The following is a 14548-nucleotide window of genomic DNA, read 5'->3' on the forward strand; positions in this document are numbered from 1 at the left end:
TACCGTATAACAATGAAAACACGGATTCTAGGAACACAAGTATAGCTCAAATATATTTAGACTTTTTCTAAGTATGTCAAGTATACTTAAATGTCATTTTAAGTATATTTCTGAGAAGTACATAAAGCCCATTTCTGATAAGTACATAGAAAGAAGACTAAAGGTATACTTTTCTATTTTTAGTTTTAAAGAAGTATACTAATAGCACACTTTAATAAACTTATTTTTCGTAAGGGTAGGGATGATCCAGTGATGCTAGTGTTCCTTAGAAGGATTTTGGTTGGTTGGAAAATGGTAAAAATATGTATAATGATAAATATTTTATATATGTACTGTACTGTGTATTATTGTGTGTGTGCGTGTATGAGAGACAACAAGAGATAGTGTTATAAACAACAAACCCAGTCACTCGTATGAACCTCGGCAGGTGGTTACCATTGAGAGCTTCGGTTTTAACTCCCACGTTATCACTGTAGGTCAGGGATGGGCAACTGGCGGCCCGCAGTGTCTTTTAGTACGGCCCGCTGGATCATATTAGACTCGGATGATCAATTTTAAAACATTTGAAAAGCAAGTCACGTAAAGATTGCGTTCAGTTTATGATGTTAATACTATCTCCAACCAGGAGAGTTCGCTAGTTTCCAGCCGCTCCCCTATTAATTTCAGCGTCGTAGGACGTGCACTCTAATGTAAACATTCACTAACATTAGCAAATAATAAATGAAAAACTGACCATGAAAACAGTATTTTCAAGTCAAGATGGTAAACAGATTATCTTTTTACCAAGTTCAAGGGGATACCCATATGTTTGGATTGTTTGGAAATCTGTATTTTATTTAAATCGCCATCACACCACTGCTCACAAACAACAGGGACGCCAGAGTTGAACTTGCCTCCGATTTCAAAAGTAAAATTCATAGTCAGCAAAAGCTTTTTGCCAAATGCATGACAGAAATGTTTGCACTGGACTATGTTCTTATTAGTGTTTCCGCGGGTCCTTAAAACGTCTTCAGTTAAATTGTTTACATTTAAGGCCATGCAAACTCTTAAATGGTACAAAAAAGTCTAAATTATAAGAGGTCTTTGGGGACTGAAAGAGAAGAACTGCTATATGGATTAATATGACGATTACATTTCAAAAGGCTACGATTTCACTGAATAAACTGGAGCTTTGTGTACTGCGGTTACACAGTTTCCAAAGTGAAACCTGCTGGCAGAGAACGAATTTGCTTTTTCAATAAGCCCATCTGCTATTTTTGCTACATATTTTTACATGTGAACCAGTGGATCGACAAAAAGCTAATGCATTATAAAAATCTAAACAATTAAGACACTAAGATATATGTATATGTTATTTAATATAATAATTAAATGATAATACTTGTTTAAATTAATATAATAATTGATACTTTTGACTCATCCCTTTTCTTAAAAAATGTTTAAAGGCTGAAATGTGAAGTGCAGATCTTAAAAAGGTCTTTAAAGGTCTTAACTTTGATTTTAAAAATCCTGCAGATACCAGGTTATTTTATGGTACGATTTGGTTAACTTATCAAAGTTGCCCATCCCTGCTGTAGGTAAAGCACTCTTGTTGCACACTTGAGGGCATTATTTCTTTAAAAACCGTAGGCAGAACTTCAGTCAGTTAGATCGTTCTCCACCTTAACATTGACGCACTAGACTGCTAGGGTGCTCTTTATGGTTGCCTTTGGCTTGCTTAATTAAAGTAAAAAGATCCTTAATATTCAGTATTATTACGGATTTGATTGCACTGACAATATCTGATGAGAAAAAAACGTGAACTGAATTGAGCTGTATGGTGACTGTTGTCTTCTGAAGAACTGCTTTACAGCTTAATCAAATTCATTTTATAATTGATGAACTTTACAGTTGCTGAACTGAACTGGATCAACACTGAACTCACGCTAAATAATAACGCTAATAATAATAATAATAATAATAATAATAATTACAGCAGAATTTGAATTTGCCATTAAATGAATGAAGCTTGCATTGTTGACGTTATTTTCCTCTTTATTACTGTGAATCTGCTTTGAAACAATCTAATGGCTTGACTTGCTAATGTTGCTAGATGGTTGCATGGGTGTTCTGGGAGGTTGCATACTTGCAGGTCTCTGACATTTTAAATGTCGTGGAATTTTCTTTATTCTTTTTAACAAAGGGTGAAAATCATGTCCCATTGGTGGTAATGTATACACTACCTCTCCTCAATGAGCTGCTGGATTTGAAACATCATTTATGTGGGTAGTACAAATGCAGGAAAAGTTATGCTCCCAGTTTTAATGATCCTCTTTGGGGGATGTTCACACAGTATGAGCAAATATAATAGTTATATTTGCCTTACATTATTATTAGTAGTAGCAGGGGCAATTCTAGGATTAGCCCCCAGTGAGGGAATAATAATAATAGCCTAATAATAAATATATATATATATATTATAAAAATAAAAAAAAAAGTTTAAATAAATGTTTAATTAATAGGGGTCGTATACTAAACTTATTGCAGTATTGAACTGTATTGCATAGATGGGTATAACATTTGAGTACTGAATAAGCCAAATTCAAGTCAAAAATGTTACTGTTTGCATTTCTAGTAGCTACAACCCTCTTTCCTTAGCTCAAGTATGCAAACCTCTTTGCCACATGCACTGGAATATGTATTATATTGAAAGTTACATTTTCAAATGAAAATGGCAACATGATCGTTTTATAAAGTATGCATTCATACAGTATGTGCTTAATTTTCGCTGGAGGAAACCTGTGGCGTAATGAGGGGTGAACGTAGCGAAACTTTGGCTACAGTAGGTGGGGAAGCGGTTATATAGCTATATAATCTATATAATCTAGCTATAGCCCCCCTAAAAATGGCCTAGCGACGCCCATGAGTAGTAGTAGTGGTAGTAGTAGTATTTGTTTTATTCATACTCTCAAACAAAGCAAAATTATTATTGCTCCTATAACTATTATACAATCTTATTGCAGTAGCTATGACAGAAGCTACATTTCCATGAACTATGATCCAAATAACTAAAGGTGAAAACTGTATGAAACTAGTTATCAGTGACAAGCAGAGAATGAGTAGCTATGGTGGCTTTCTAGCATATTCTTTGATTTCTGTTCTGTTGAATTATATTATTCATATATAATTATATAACATATTTGCATTTTTGTTCAGATTATGTGAATATGTACATTAAAGAACGTAATTCTTGTTCAAGTCAGACTAGAGTGGAACTGTAGAGCTCATCATTGGTCAATACACAAGAGTGCAATGCACTTGCAAACACTGACCTTTCAGAATAAAGTTTAAATAAATACCTTACATTATGTTGACTTAAATGTACCCATGTTTTTGTTATGCTATAGTACACATTTTTGTTCATCACAATCAAAACTCGGGTTTGCATTTTCCAGATGTTTTTATTTAGAATGAGTCTTGTTGTTTCTTTATGAGGCACTATAATACTCCATTAATGCTGGACTGGGTGTTATTTATTTTTCCTGCACTGAACAGAATGGTATCAAATACACAGATACAGTATATACATGCAAAATCTGCACCGACATGCTGGACACACAGCTGTCAGATAGTTTGAGATTCGGATCCATTATTGAAGCAATGAAAAGACATGTTTGCTGGGTTGAAGGAGTCTGTGGTTGATGAGCTGCAGACTCTAACCCTCATGAGGCAGGACGGTATCCAGCACTGGCTTGATGTTGGTGATTGCTTTGTCCAGGTGTTCGCCAATGTAGGGCCGCAGATAGTGGCCATAAGCACCAAGAAGAGCCATGCGAGCTTTGTCCACAACAGGCTCGAGCTCACTGGCCAGACCGCTGGAAGAAGCACACAAAACATAATAGATTTACTCACACAGAATAACTGAACTGAACAACGTTAGAATGATATGCAGTAAGGGCCAGGATGACTAGTTTGAGGCAGCCCTCACCCGATAATTTTGATGGCGCTTTCCACTCTTGGCCTTTTCCTCATTTCTTCAAAAATTTCTTTGGCTTGTCCTCCTGTTGGGCAGCTCTCTAGTGCTGGTTGAATGGCATCTTTGGCCTTTTCCCAAGCGTTGACGAGCCTCTTAAGGAAAACTGCCTTCAGCCCCTCATATTTCTCCAATAACTCCTTGTCAGGCTCGGGCCAATCCTGTGCCCAGACACACACCGACACTACAAGAGGAAGAAAAGACCTTGAGAATGATATAAACGAGCCATGTGCCCATCTTAAACCACACGTTTACCCACATTTATTGAAGAGTTCCTGGTTACTGTGTATGTAGTCTGGTTTTATCATGGAGACATGTGAAAAAGGAAAGTTTGGACCAGATAAAGGTCGGCATGACTGCGTGTGTGTCAATCGCTGTTGCCCTTAATATCGCAACATGCTGAGATGTCAGTCATTCCTTTATAGAATTAATTCAGGATAAATGGGAGAGTCTTTTTTGGCAAAAGTGTCCCAGTTCATCCTACAAAACTAAATGCAAATAGCCTGGTGACTTCTGTTATTTTACTGCTCATTTGATCACTTCAAAACAACTAAATCTGCCTCAAATTTCCAGTAAGTTCATAACCTAGCCTGATGAGCAAAAAGAGATGAACAGGCCTCAGGCCTGCTTTTCTAATATTCTAATATGTCTTATTCTTTTTTGCAGTTGTGCACCAGTTAACAAAGAGAGACAACATTTCAAGAACTAGTTTTACCTTGGAGTGCAAGAATGAGAGCAAATGCCAGCTTCATCTAGGAGAGGAGACAGAAATTTAGACATGATATGCTTGCTGAACATGTCAGTGAATGTAAACATCACCAATACTCAATCAATTCTCAGGTCATTTTAAATATGCACAAACCAAGGATTTGACTGCAAAAACAGTAATGAAACATGTTTAGTGCAGTTTTAATATAGTGTTTTGCATTTGGAAAAAAGAGAGAGAATGCATTTAAATTCTCTTTAAAATAGCGATGCATTTTAAGTAGTTTTATCATTCAGTGTTATTGCATGCATGTATAAGAGCAACTTGGTGAAGACTCACTTTACCTTGTGCTAGTGAGATTCCTGTAGAGAGAAATAAAGGACTGGAGTCAACTGCAGTGGCTGCGTCTGCAGTTATATTGTCTACCGTCCATCCCTATATCTGCCTGACCGCTTGACCAAACAAACGTCATCACATACACACACACTCAATAACTCAAAATCAATCACACACTCTTGCTGCATGCGCACACACACACCCACGGGGGTGGACCTACTGTTCCTACAGGGCAAACATGTACACCATGGTTTGCCCACTCAAAGTCCACTGTTCCCTTTGTGTGTATTAATAAGGCATGAGAGGATACTTATGAAACCACTAATCAAGGATATTCATGTGCTCTCTGTGTTCGTTAGAACATTAAAGATGCATTTAGGATAAAATGCTAAACAGGAACTTTATACAAAGAATCCTAAGGTGCATTCAAAACAAGACCCCCAAATATAACATTCCCCATCCCACAATATAAAAGTATTTATATTTTTGGGATATAGTATAGTATGTTTATGTATATGCATAAGGACCAATTTTGGCTGTAAAGAAAAAGTGTGATATTATGTAAAACTATAATTGGCTTTTATATTGTCACTGGTCCAATTTTCGCCATTAACAAACCATTAACTACGACCTTTGCCTCAATGAACTACTAATTTGCTGCTTATTAATAGTTAGTAAGGTAGTTGTTTAGGTACTGGGTAGGATTAGGGATGTAGAATATGGTCATGCAGAATATGTGCTTTATAAGCACTAATAAACCATAAAGCCAATATGTTAATAATAGGCATGCTAATAAGAAACTAATTACTAGTGAGAATTAGTCCCTATACTAAAGTGTTACCAATTATTCAAATATAATATGGAAACTATCGACCTTTTTTATTAACTATATCTTTTTTCTACCCACTAATAAAATGCCTATAATGTCTATATATCTATATATTGTATATTGATTGATCCTTTATTAATTGTTACGTTGATGATGCATCTTCATTTAAGTGTTTGCCTGAATATTGCTGTTTATTTGCTAATTCTTTAAAAAAAACTGACTTGATTTCATGAAATGATTTCATGTAGCATATTGTAGTTATGTAGGTTGATACAAATAATAAATAGGAATTCAAATAATTTATATTCAAAATAGTTCAATAGTCAGTTGTTGGATTGTTAATGTGAACAAATGTTAAATGATCAGTCTTTCAAATGATGCAAAAACAAATTGGTTCTGTGTTTCACCGTTTATTCTTTTGAAAAAATTCAGAATGTATATTTAGATTTTGCATTTTTCCCCACAATATTTAACAGCATCTCACAAAATTGTAAACTATTTTACAGATCACACAAATGACAAGGAGATCATAACAGTTTTTGAATATGTACTGAACTGTAACAAATGCACCAGTTGGCACAACAGGGAGGGGGTGGTATCACATATCACACAGCAATTGCATGATTGCAGGGAAGAGGGTAAGGTCGTTGGTTTTCACTTTAATTGAAGGTTTCAGCCATCTTCTGCTTCACCTTCTTATACTGCTCAGTAAACCAGTTCCTGCCAAGACAAAAAGACCAATTCATATTAGAAAAAGCTAACTGGCAGTTAGAAATTAAAGCAGCTTCTATGCCAGTGCAAAAACAACATCAACGTCCTGATAATACATTTTATAAATATAAAAATAAGTATAACATGTAAAGGTAATGCATTTTTGTGGAACTAAAAAATGTTATTTTATTTATCACTAATAAAATGATATTAGATTAGATCAAATTTATTTGCAATTTTCACAATGCATATTGTTCAGAAGCAATATTTAGTTGCTTACAGTTAATTCCAGTTAATATCTGTGTCTCTTCTATACACAGAATTATAGAATACAATCAAATAAACATAATACATTTGTTTACCTATTCAGAACTAAATTGACTGATTGTGCTCAGTCAGCTGTTTCAATTTTGAGTGCCAGAATCAATGTACATAAACTAATGAGGGTTAAGCAAAGGCTGTCCAAAGGTTGTGAAAAACTTTCCACATGTCAAATTGACAGAAGCAGACCCTAGTGAACTTTCCACTTTGGAACATAACGTGTCTAATCTACAACCTGTGGACCTTTTTTCTTCCTTTTTTCATAATATTAATTCAATTCAATTATTTATTGCTTCCGTTTATTTTCCAGCTTGTTTTTTTTTTTTTTTGTCTTTTGTCTTCTTCCTTAACTTTTCTTTCTGTTTACTTCATTCACTCATGCGTTTCTCATGCAAAGATTCCACAAACCATTTTTGTAACATTATCCACGTTTATTAATTTGGTGTTAAAAGAAAACATACAGAAAAATTATTGTATTATTAATTTACAATCTTCATATGCATTTGGGTATAGTGTAATTGCACTTTATCTTTAGTTGTGCATTATTACAATGGCATGACTACATTGGAGGTATGATTTGGTGTATTAATTCCACAATATCTATATCCTGAAAATTGGAATTGGGGCTGGTCCCTGACAAATTGCTTTGCTTATTGATCTTGGGTTGATCTGATGGTGGGCATTCTGCTTTTCACTCTCTCCCACAGGGAACTTGCACTGTCTTTTGCCCATTCCATGTAAGGGTCTGTAACAGGTTTGAGATGTTCCTCATAGTACATGCCAGCAAAACCAGCCACTGTGCTGCCAACATTTAGAACTTTAGTCTTTGTGTCCCTGTAACAAACACACAAACAAACACAGAAGTAGAACAAAATGTACAACAAAATGTTCACACTTGCAAATGCATGTATAGGGTGCATTTTATGTATGAATGTAGCGGTTAATGAACATCTTTAGCTGTACCTGTACACTTGCTTTGCTCTTTCAAGAAGTCCAGCATTGTCTGGAGCAGGAGTGGGCAACGAGTTGGATGATGCCAAATACACTAAGGGACCAGCGATTTAAAGATTTAGAAATTCGTTGCATGATAACAATATTTATGTTGATATTTTTAGATGAATAAATATAAATCAATAAATAAAATATACATGCATATATAAAGCCAGACCTTGCAATGTCACAACCAGAGCAAAGAAAATCAATCTGGACATCTGGAAGAATAATCAACTGAATTAGCTATTTGGTGATGATAGATCTGGAATTGCTTACATGTACATTATTACTGTAAACATATATAGTAAATATGTACCTTTAGAGTTAATGCAGTAGAAGTAAATGTAGTCTTTTTTCTTCAGAAGAACTATCACCTGGATTTCGGAGACTTTTGTAAAGCTCACGGTTGTTTTTGTGATGCGCTTGTCTATGGTTCAGAGTTTTCTGTGAAGAATGATATCTTGCTGCAGTAAAGCTGTATTTGAATCAATTTACATTCTGAGAAACGGGTCACACATCATTTCTGAGCAGGCACTGCCTGCTGTTTACTTAGATGAAGAGCAAAAACAACCAATTTCGGAGTTTGTGAAACACATTTTTACAATATATAAGAAATGTTGGGAGAAAAAAAACACAATTATATATTTTAGCAGTAGTTTTGTTTGTGGGGTGTCCACTTGATGAAGGTGGGGTTGGAGTCTGACTTTATTTCTTTATTAATAACGACTATACATCTACACTTAAAAGGCATCTCTCTCTCTCTCTCTCTCTCACTTTATATTATAAGAATGATTCCTGTTACCAGTTGCATTTTTTTTTCTGACTGTTAGCACAAATCAAGAATGTTTCAACCTTGATCCACTGAGGCACTGAACAGAAAAACAAATTTACATTTGTAGCATGTAGGCCAGAAAATTCAATAGTGGGATGTAATTCAAGGAAAAGGGGTTCACTCGACTGCTGAACTGGATCGATTGATATTAATCATGTGAATGTACTGATCATTAACTGAGGACAAACAGTGACTTTAACCTCATGTGGTCTGATGTTAAAAGCCGTTTGACCTATGACTTGCATTTGACTTTACATACCGGTCTATATATCTATATATTGATTGATCCTTTATTAATTGTTAAGTTGATGATGCATCTTCATTTAAGTGTTTGCCTGAATATTGCTGTTTATTTGCTATTTCTTTTAAAAAACTGACTTGATTTCATGAAATGATTTCATGTAGCATATTGTAGTTATGTAGGTTGATACAAATAATAAATAGGAATTCAAATAATTTATATTCAAAATAGTTCAATAGTCAGTTGTTGGATTGTTAATGTGAACACGTTTTAAATGATCAGTCTTTCAAATGATGCAAAAACAAATTGGTTCTGTGTTTCACCGTTTATTCTTTTGAAAAAAATCAGAATGTATATTTAGATTTTGCATTTTTCCCCACAATATTTAACAGCATCCCACAAAATTGTAAACTATTTTACAGATCACACAAATGACAAGGAGATCATAACAGTTTTTGAATATGTACTGAACTGTAACAAATGCACCAGTTGGCACAACAGGGAGGGGGTGGTATCACATATCACACAGCAATTGCATGATTGCAGGGAAGAGGGTAAGGTCATTGGTTTTCACTTTAATTGAAGGTTTCAGCCATCTTCTGCTTCACCTTCTCATACTGCTCAGTAAACCAGTTCCTGCCAAGACAAAAAGACCAATTCATATTAGAAAAAGCTAACTGGCAATTAGAAATTAAAGCAGCTTCTATGCCAGTGCAAAAACAACATCAACGTCCTGATAATACAGTTTATAAATATAAAAATAAGTATAACATGTAAAGGTAATGCATTTTTGTGGAACTAAAAAAGGTTATATATGATCATCTTACTTGGTTTTAATAGCAAACTCGCTCTTTTCAAGTTGTTCGAAGGTGGTCTTGGTGTTCTCTGTCAGGTCATCTGCAATCTCCTTCACCTGGGTCTGGAATTTGGCGAATTGTTGCTCCAGTGTAGGCTCTTCCTGGGCCTCTGTTGAAATGTAAATTAGTTGACATTATAAATTCATAAATCTCATTTGTGCTTATGATATTACACAACTACGAATATTCTTGAGAATATTCAAGAGTTTGTATGCTGTAGAGGCATGAGAGGGAAGATTTTACCTGTGTGTACAGCAAGTAAAAGCATCAGCACGGCTGCAGCCAGGTACAGTTTCATCTTTGCAGGCTTTCCTGCAACATACAGAGAATAAAACGTGATTAGAGAGCTAGCGATGATAGACAATTGTCATTTCGACTGATTTAGGATAAAATTATTTGATGACTACATAACAAATAAATGTAAGCCTATAGCCTACTACGTCACATCCAGAGTGTCTAGACAGGAACTTCGAAATCTATTTTACGACATCTATTTTATATGTATCATAAAAGCCATCTGCTTTAACAAGAAGTTTAATTCCATATGATAATTATGTGTTTAAGACACATATCATGTTTTCGATTATTTCTAAGCAGTTAATTTTAAATGTTAAAATGCTCTATTTAATTTACTAGCAAGAATAATTAGTTGCCGAATTTACCGATGACGGCAAACAACGATGCCTAGATGTCGCCAATAGCCTATACTGCGTATTTACTTAGCCGATTGAATGTAAGACAAGAACGTTTATTCTATTGTTTCAGTGTTCGCTAGATTCACTTCGTACTTTGTTTAAAGGTTTGGAAAGTCACAACAGGAATAAATGTAAGCTGTCAAACCTTTCTTGCAGTCCTCAAGAGAATTGGGTTGAGATTGTAATGTCCCACAGACGGCTTGGTCCTTTATAGCGGCACAGAGCTGACGTAGTGTGATAACACCACCTCTGACCTATCAAGACCTCCTGCGATCACTCTCTGTCCCTCTCTGTTGATCTTCTTTCTGTGTTTTGCTATGTCACAAATGGCTATAGTGAACATCTTTTAAAGGTGAGAAATCTATTTGCCATAATACCTGTATTCCCAGAGATTCTGTTTAATTATTCCTGAAAAATATACATTAATGCGTTCAGTGACCTTTGAAACAACAATAAGTCACAAATGAAACAATATTACAAAACAGTGGGTATTTTCTTTATCTGGCACTTTGATGCCCTGGATGGTACAACATCCATTCATTATCAGGGATTTTACAATTGGTTACATGCTCTTCTCAACACACACATTTTCAAAACTATCCTAAAAGTCAAAACAACAGTATCTGTGGACTTAATTAATTAAATCTTTTCTCGGTCAAGTTCAAACTCTAGGAAACCTCAATATCTACTTCCTATTTTTTGCACAAAACTTTTAAAATTGTGCTAATAAAATAACCATAAACTAAATTGGAGAGTATTGTGCTTTACTGGTAAAGTTAATCCGGATCAGAAAAAATGATCTAAAATATTAGTTCCCATTATAGTTGAGAGTAGTTTCTTTAATATCATTTTCATTAACTATTCAAAGTAGTCAATAATGATCGCTTTACGCTATTCTATGTAAACATTGCTCAAACTGTAAGTAGTGATTGGAGGAACCTCTAATCTGTATAAGAGAGAACACACCATTTCATTGTATCTAGGATATGATGCCAGATGAAAAAAAGAGCGGAAGTAAAATGCCAACATTTCGGCAATTTGTGTAATCCGAGTTCATGTGATGCTATCTAAGCATCCGCTCACCATCCACTTTACTGTCCATTCCTTACCATAAAACTAAAGAGGATCTTTTTTCCTAATGAAGGTAGTATGTGATCATTGTGTCTTCCAAGATACAGTGCTGGATGTCTGAACATATGTGCAAATATTAACCTTCATTGTTTATCCTCAATTTAAAACAAAGTGTATTTGTGGTTTTCACCACACAATGAGTCAATCTGGAGGCGGGTAACTTTGGCGTTTTTTGATGTAATGGTACACTGATTTAGTCCACAGCTCTTTAACCTTTTTGTCACATCATAACATGAGACAGAGAGAGAGACTGGATTTGAGCTAGAGTAAATTAAAGTTGTTTATTTCAGTTCAGTTTCACAACCTTTGCCTCATTCCTGCTGCTGTCTGCAAGCATAACAAAGATGCAGGAGTTTGGTAACTGCTGATCGCCTGCATTGAAACCACCTTTGGATTCTAGGTCAGCAAGATGATTAGATCTCTTAACCTTTTATTGACCCAGTGTTATGCACTTGCCTTCTTAATAGCATTATAAATTAATGTAATTGTGTGTATTTATGAGTGTTTAAGATATATGCTCTGCTTAAAGAACCAAACACATCACCACTATGCTGTAATTTTATTGTAAATGCACTTCACTTATGTGTTTTTCATGTCTGGTAAGGTAGTTAATTTTTATTACTGCCAATTTTATTTTTTATTATTTATCATTTTATTTTTATTCATTTTTTTTTTAAGTGACCGTAAAGAGTAAAATATATACAAAAAACGTATTTTAAATATAAAAACATTTTTAATATTTTACATTATTACTGTTTCACTGTGTTTCATTTAAATGACTTCTTTAAAAACATTAATATATATTACTGAGCACAAACTTTGAACAGTAGTTAATTATTAAATTCACTATATATATTTGTATTTATTATAATTGTATAATAACATTTAAATTATTATGTGTTGAAATAAGATCACAAAGGCCAAGAGTTCCAATCTTGTTATCACTGATCTTAAATCTGTCACACGGAATTGACTGACACACACACACACACACACACACCACACACACACACAAACTCAGCAGTTCGTTCTGGGCAATGACCAATAACCTGTTTATTTTTTTATTTTCTAGGTCAAGAAGATCTCTCTGCCCTTTTATTTATTATTTTTTATTTTTTTATTACTCTTTTGCTAAATAACATGCTTTCTTGTCTATTAAAAGACTTGATCGTGATAGGAAATGCTGACAGTGAAAAGCTGACAACATGCAAAAGTGTTGAAAGCGTCTAGACTCAAAAGAGGGGAAGTGAAGCTCCGTGCAAATGAGGACATGATGTTTATGTGGGATCATGCCGAGAGTCAGTGATCTGCAGTTAGCTCTGCTCACATCTGATCGCTCAGTCTGTGGCGGTGGGGGCTTGTGTCTTTTGTCAGTTAACTGCAGTCTTTGTAGCACCTTTCTTGACAAAGTCTTGCTAACCACTTACAGATTTCCTTCTCATGCATGCATGATTTGCCACCTCTTTTTCTTTCAATTTCATATACTTAGTCAATGGCCCATAGCCTTTCATGTAATGTGAGAAGAGAAGGGTTCTTCAGCGTGTCTAGTCAGTGACATGCTGTGCCATCTCAGGTTCTTTGTTTGACCTTTAAAACAAAAGGTGTGTCAGAGCGAGTAATTCTTAGTTTAAGAACATTTTGAATTTGTAAAAAATCTGGGTTTGCTTGCCAATGACAGGAAATGTTAGCTCCTCAAAACAAAAACTAAACAAAAACTGACATTTAATTGTACAAACTTGAAAAAAATAAATACAATAAATAAATAAAAGGTTAAAATGAGTTAGTAGGTGTGTCTGAAATACGGAAGAGATATTTTCATCTCAACAGGAACAGGAAAGGCCTGGGCTTTCAGTTATGTTATAAAGTTTTTGCAGATTTCCAGACACCTGCATGATTGAAAGCTGGAGCTGATGAGGACACAGTTTGCTATTAAAAAGGACCATTGAATGTTGTGGTATTTCAAGCTAACCAGGAGATTCATTAGTCTTTAGTGAAGAAAGGGACTCTTTCTTCTTGGAACAGGGGAGTAACCAGAATTACGACAGATGTTTTCAGGAGTGACACTCAATAACACCTGGTTATGTAATCTTTCTTTCTTTCTACATACAAATAAAGCTGAGAATTTGAGTTAATTTTATTTCGTTTTTTTATTATTGTTTTTATATATTTTTATTATTAGTTATACTGACATTGGAGAACAAAGAACATGAAGAACTTGCAATCAGGAATATAACAAAAGTAGGTTACAAAGACTGAAACTATAAATCTTTCCTAAATTATGAAAAATTAAAATTCAAAAAAGAGAGAGGGTGGCATCTACCAACGTGATCTCATGATAATTCGTATGTATTTTACGTAAAATGTGGTTCTATAAAACGTACATTTACTTACGTATTTTCAGCCTCTAAACGTACAAATACTTACGTATTTTCAGAATTTAAACGTACAAAACTGACGTATTGACGACACCTAAAAATTGATCCTTATGAATATTGAAATCGCGGTATTAATTTTATTAGTTTTTAGTTGTCATATGAATTACCTTGTTTTCAATTGCATTATTAAATTGTTTACTCGTTTACTTATGAAATGATAACATTTCGTTTTGTTGTGATTTCTGCTGCCAGCTCGTTTCCAAGAATATGCCTACATAATGTTAAACACTTCACTTTAAACCTTAAAATAAATAAATTTTCTGCAATCGTTTAACCTTTACTTGTCATGTAATGTTTACTTTGATTGTCATGGGCCACAAAAGGCGTTTTCTCCGACATGCTGTGACTGACAATAGAACTATAAAATACACCAAAAACGCAACATAATTACGAAATGAAACAATTTTATTAGTGCGCTGTAATCCAAATCTTCCGAATCCATACGACTG

At 34.5% G+C, this 14548-nt stretch overlaps 1 protein-coding gene across 1 annotated transcript; it reads right to left on the minus strand.

Annotated features, from left to right (window-relative positions):
• Positions 1-9291: 9291 nt before the first annotated feature.
• On the minus strand, positions 9292-10774 carry apoc1 (apolipoprotein C-I). Its single transcript, XM_016500829.1, has 4 exons — positions 10679-10774; positions 10082-10150; positions 9809-9947; positions 9292-9617 (listed from the first exon to the last, which is right to left on the minus strand). Exons 2-4 carry the CDS (start codon positions 10134-10136, stop codon positions 9557-9559), a joined length of 255 nt encoding a protein of 84 aa, XP_016356315.1. The 5' UTR covers positions 10137-10150; positions 10679-10774; the 3' UTR covers positions 9292-9556.
• Positions 10775-14548: the final 3774 nt, after the last annotated feature.

This window comes from Sinocyclocheilus anshuiensis, unplaced genomic scaffold (assembly GCF_001515605.1).
Source record: "Sinocyclocheilus anshuiensis isolate Anshui unplaced genomic scaffold, SAMN03320099.WGS_v1.1 scaffold670, whole genome shotgun sequence".
NCBI classification, from domain to species: Eukaryota; Metazoa; Chordata; class Actinopteri; order Cypriniformes; family Cyprinidae; genus Sinocyclocheilus; species Sinocyclocheilus anshuiensis.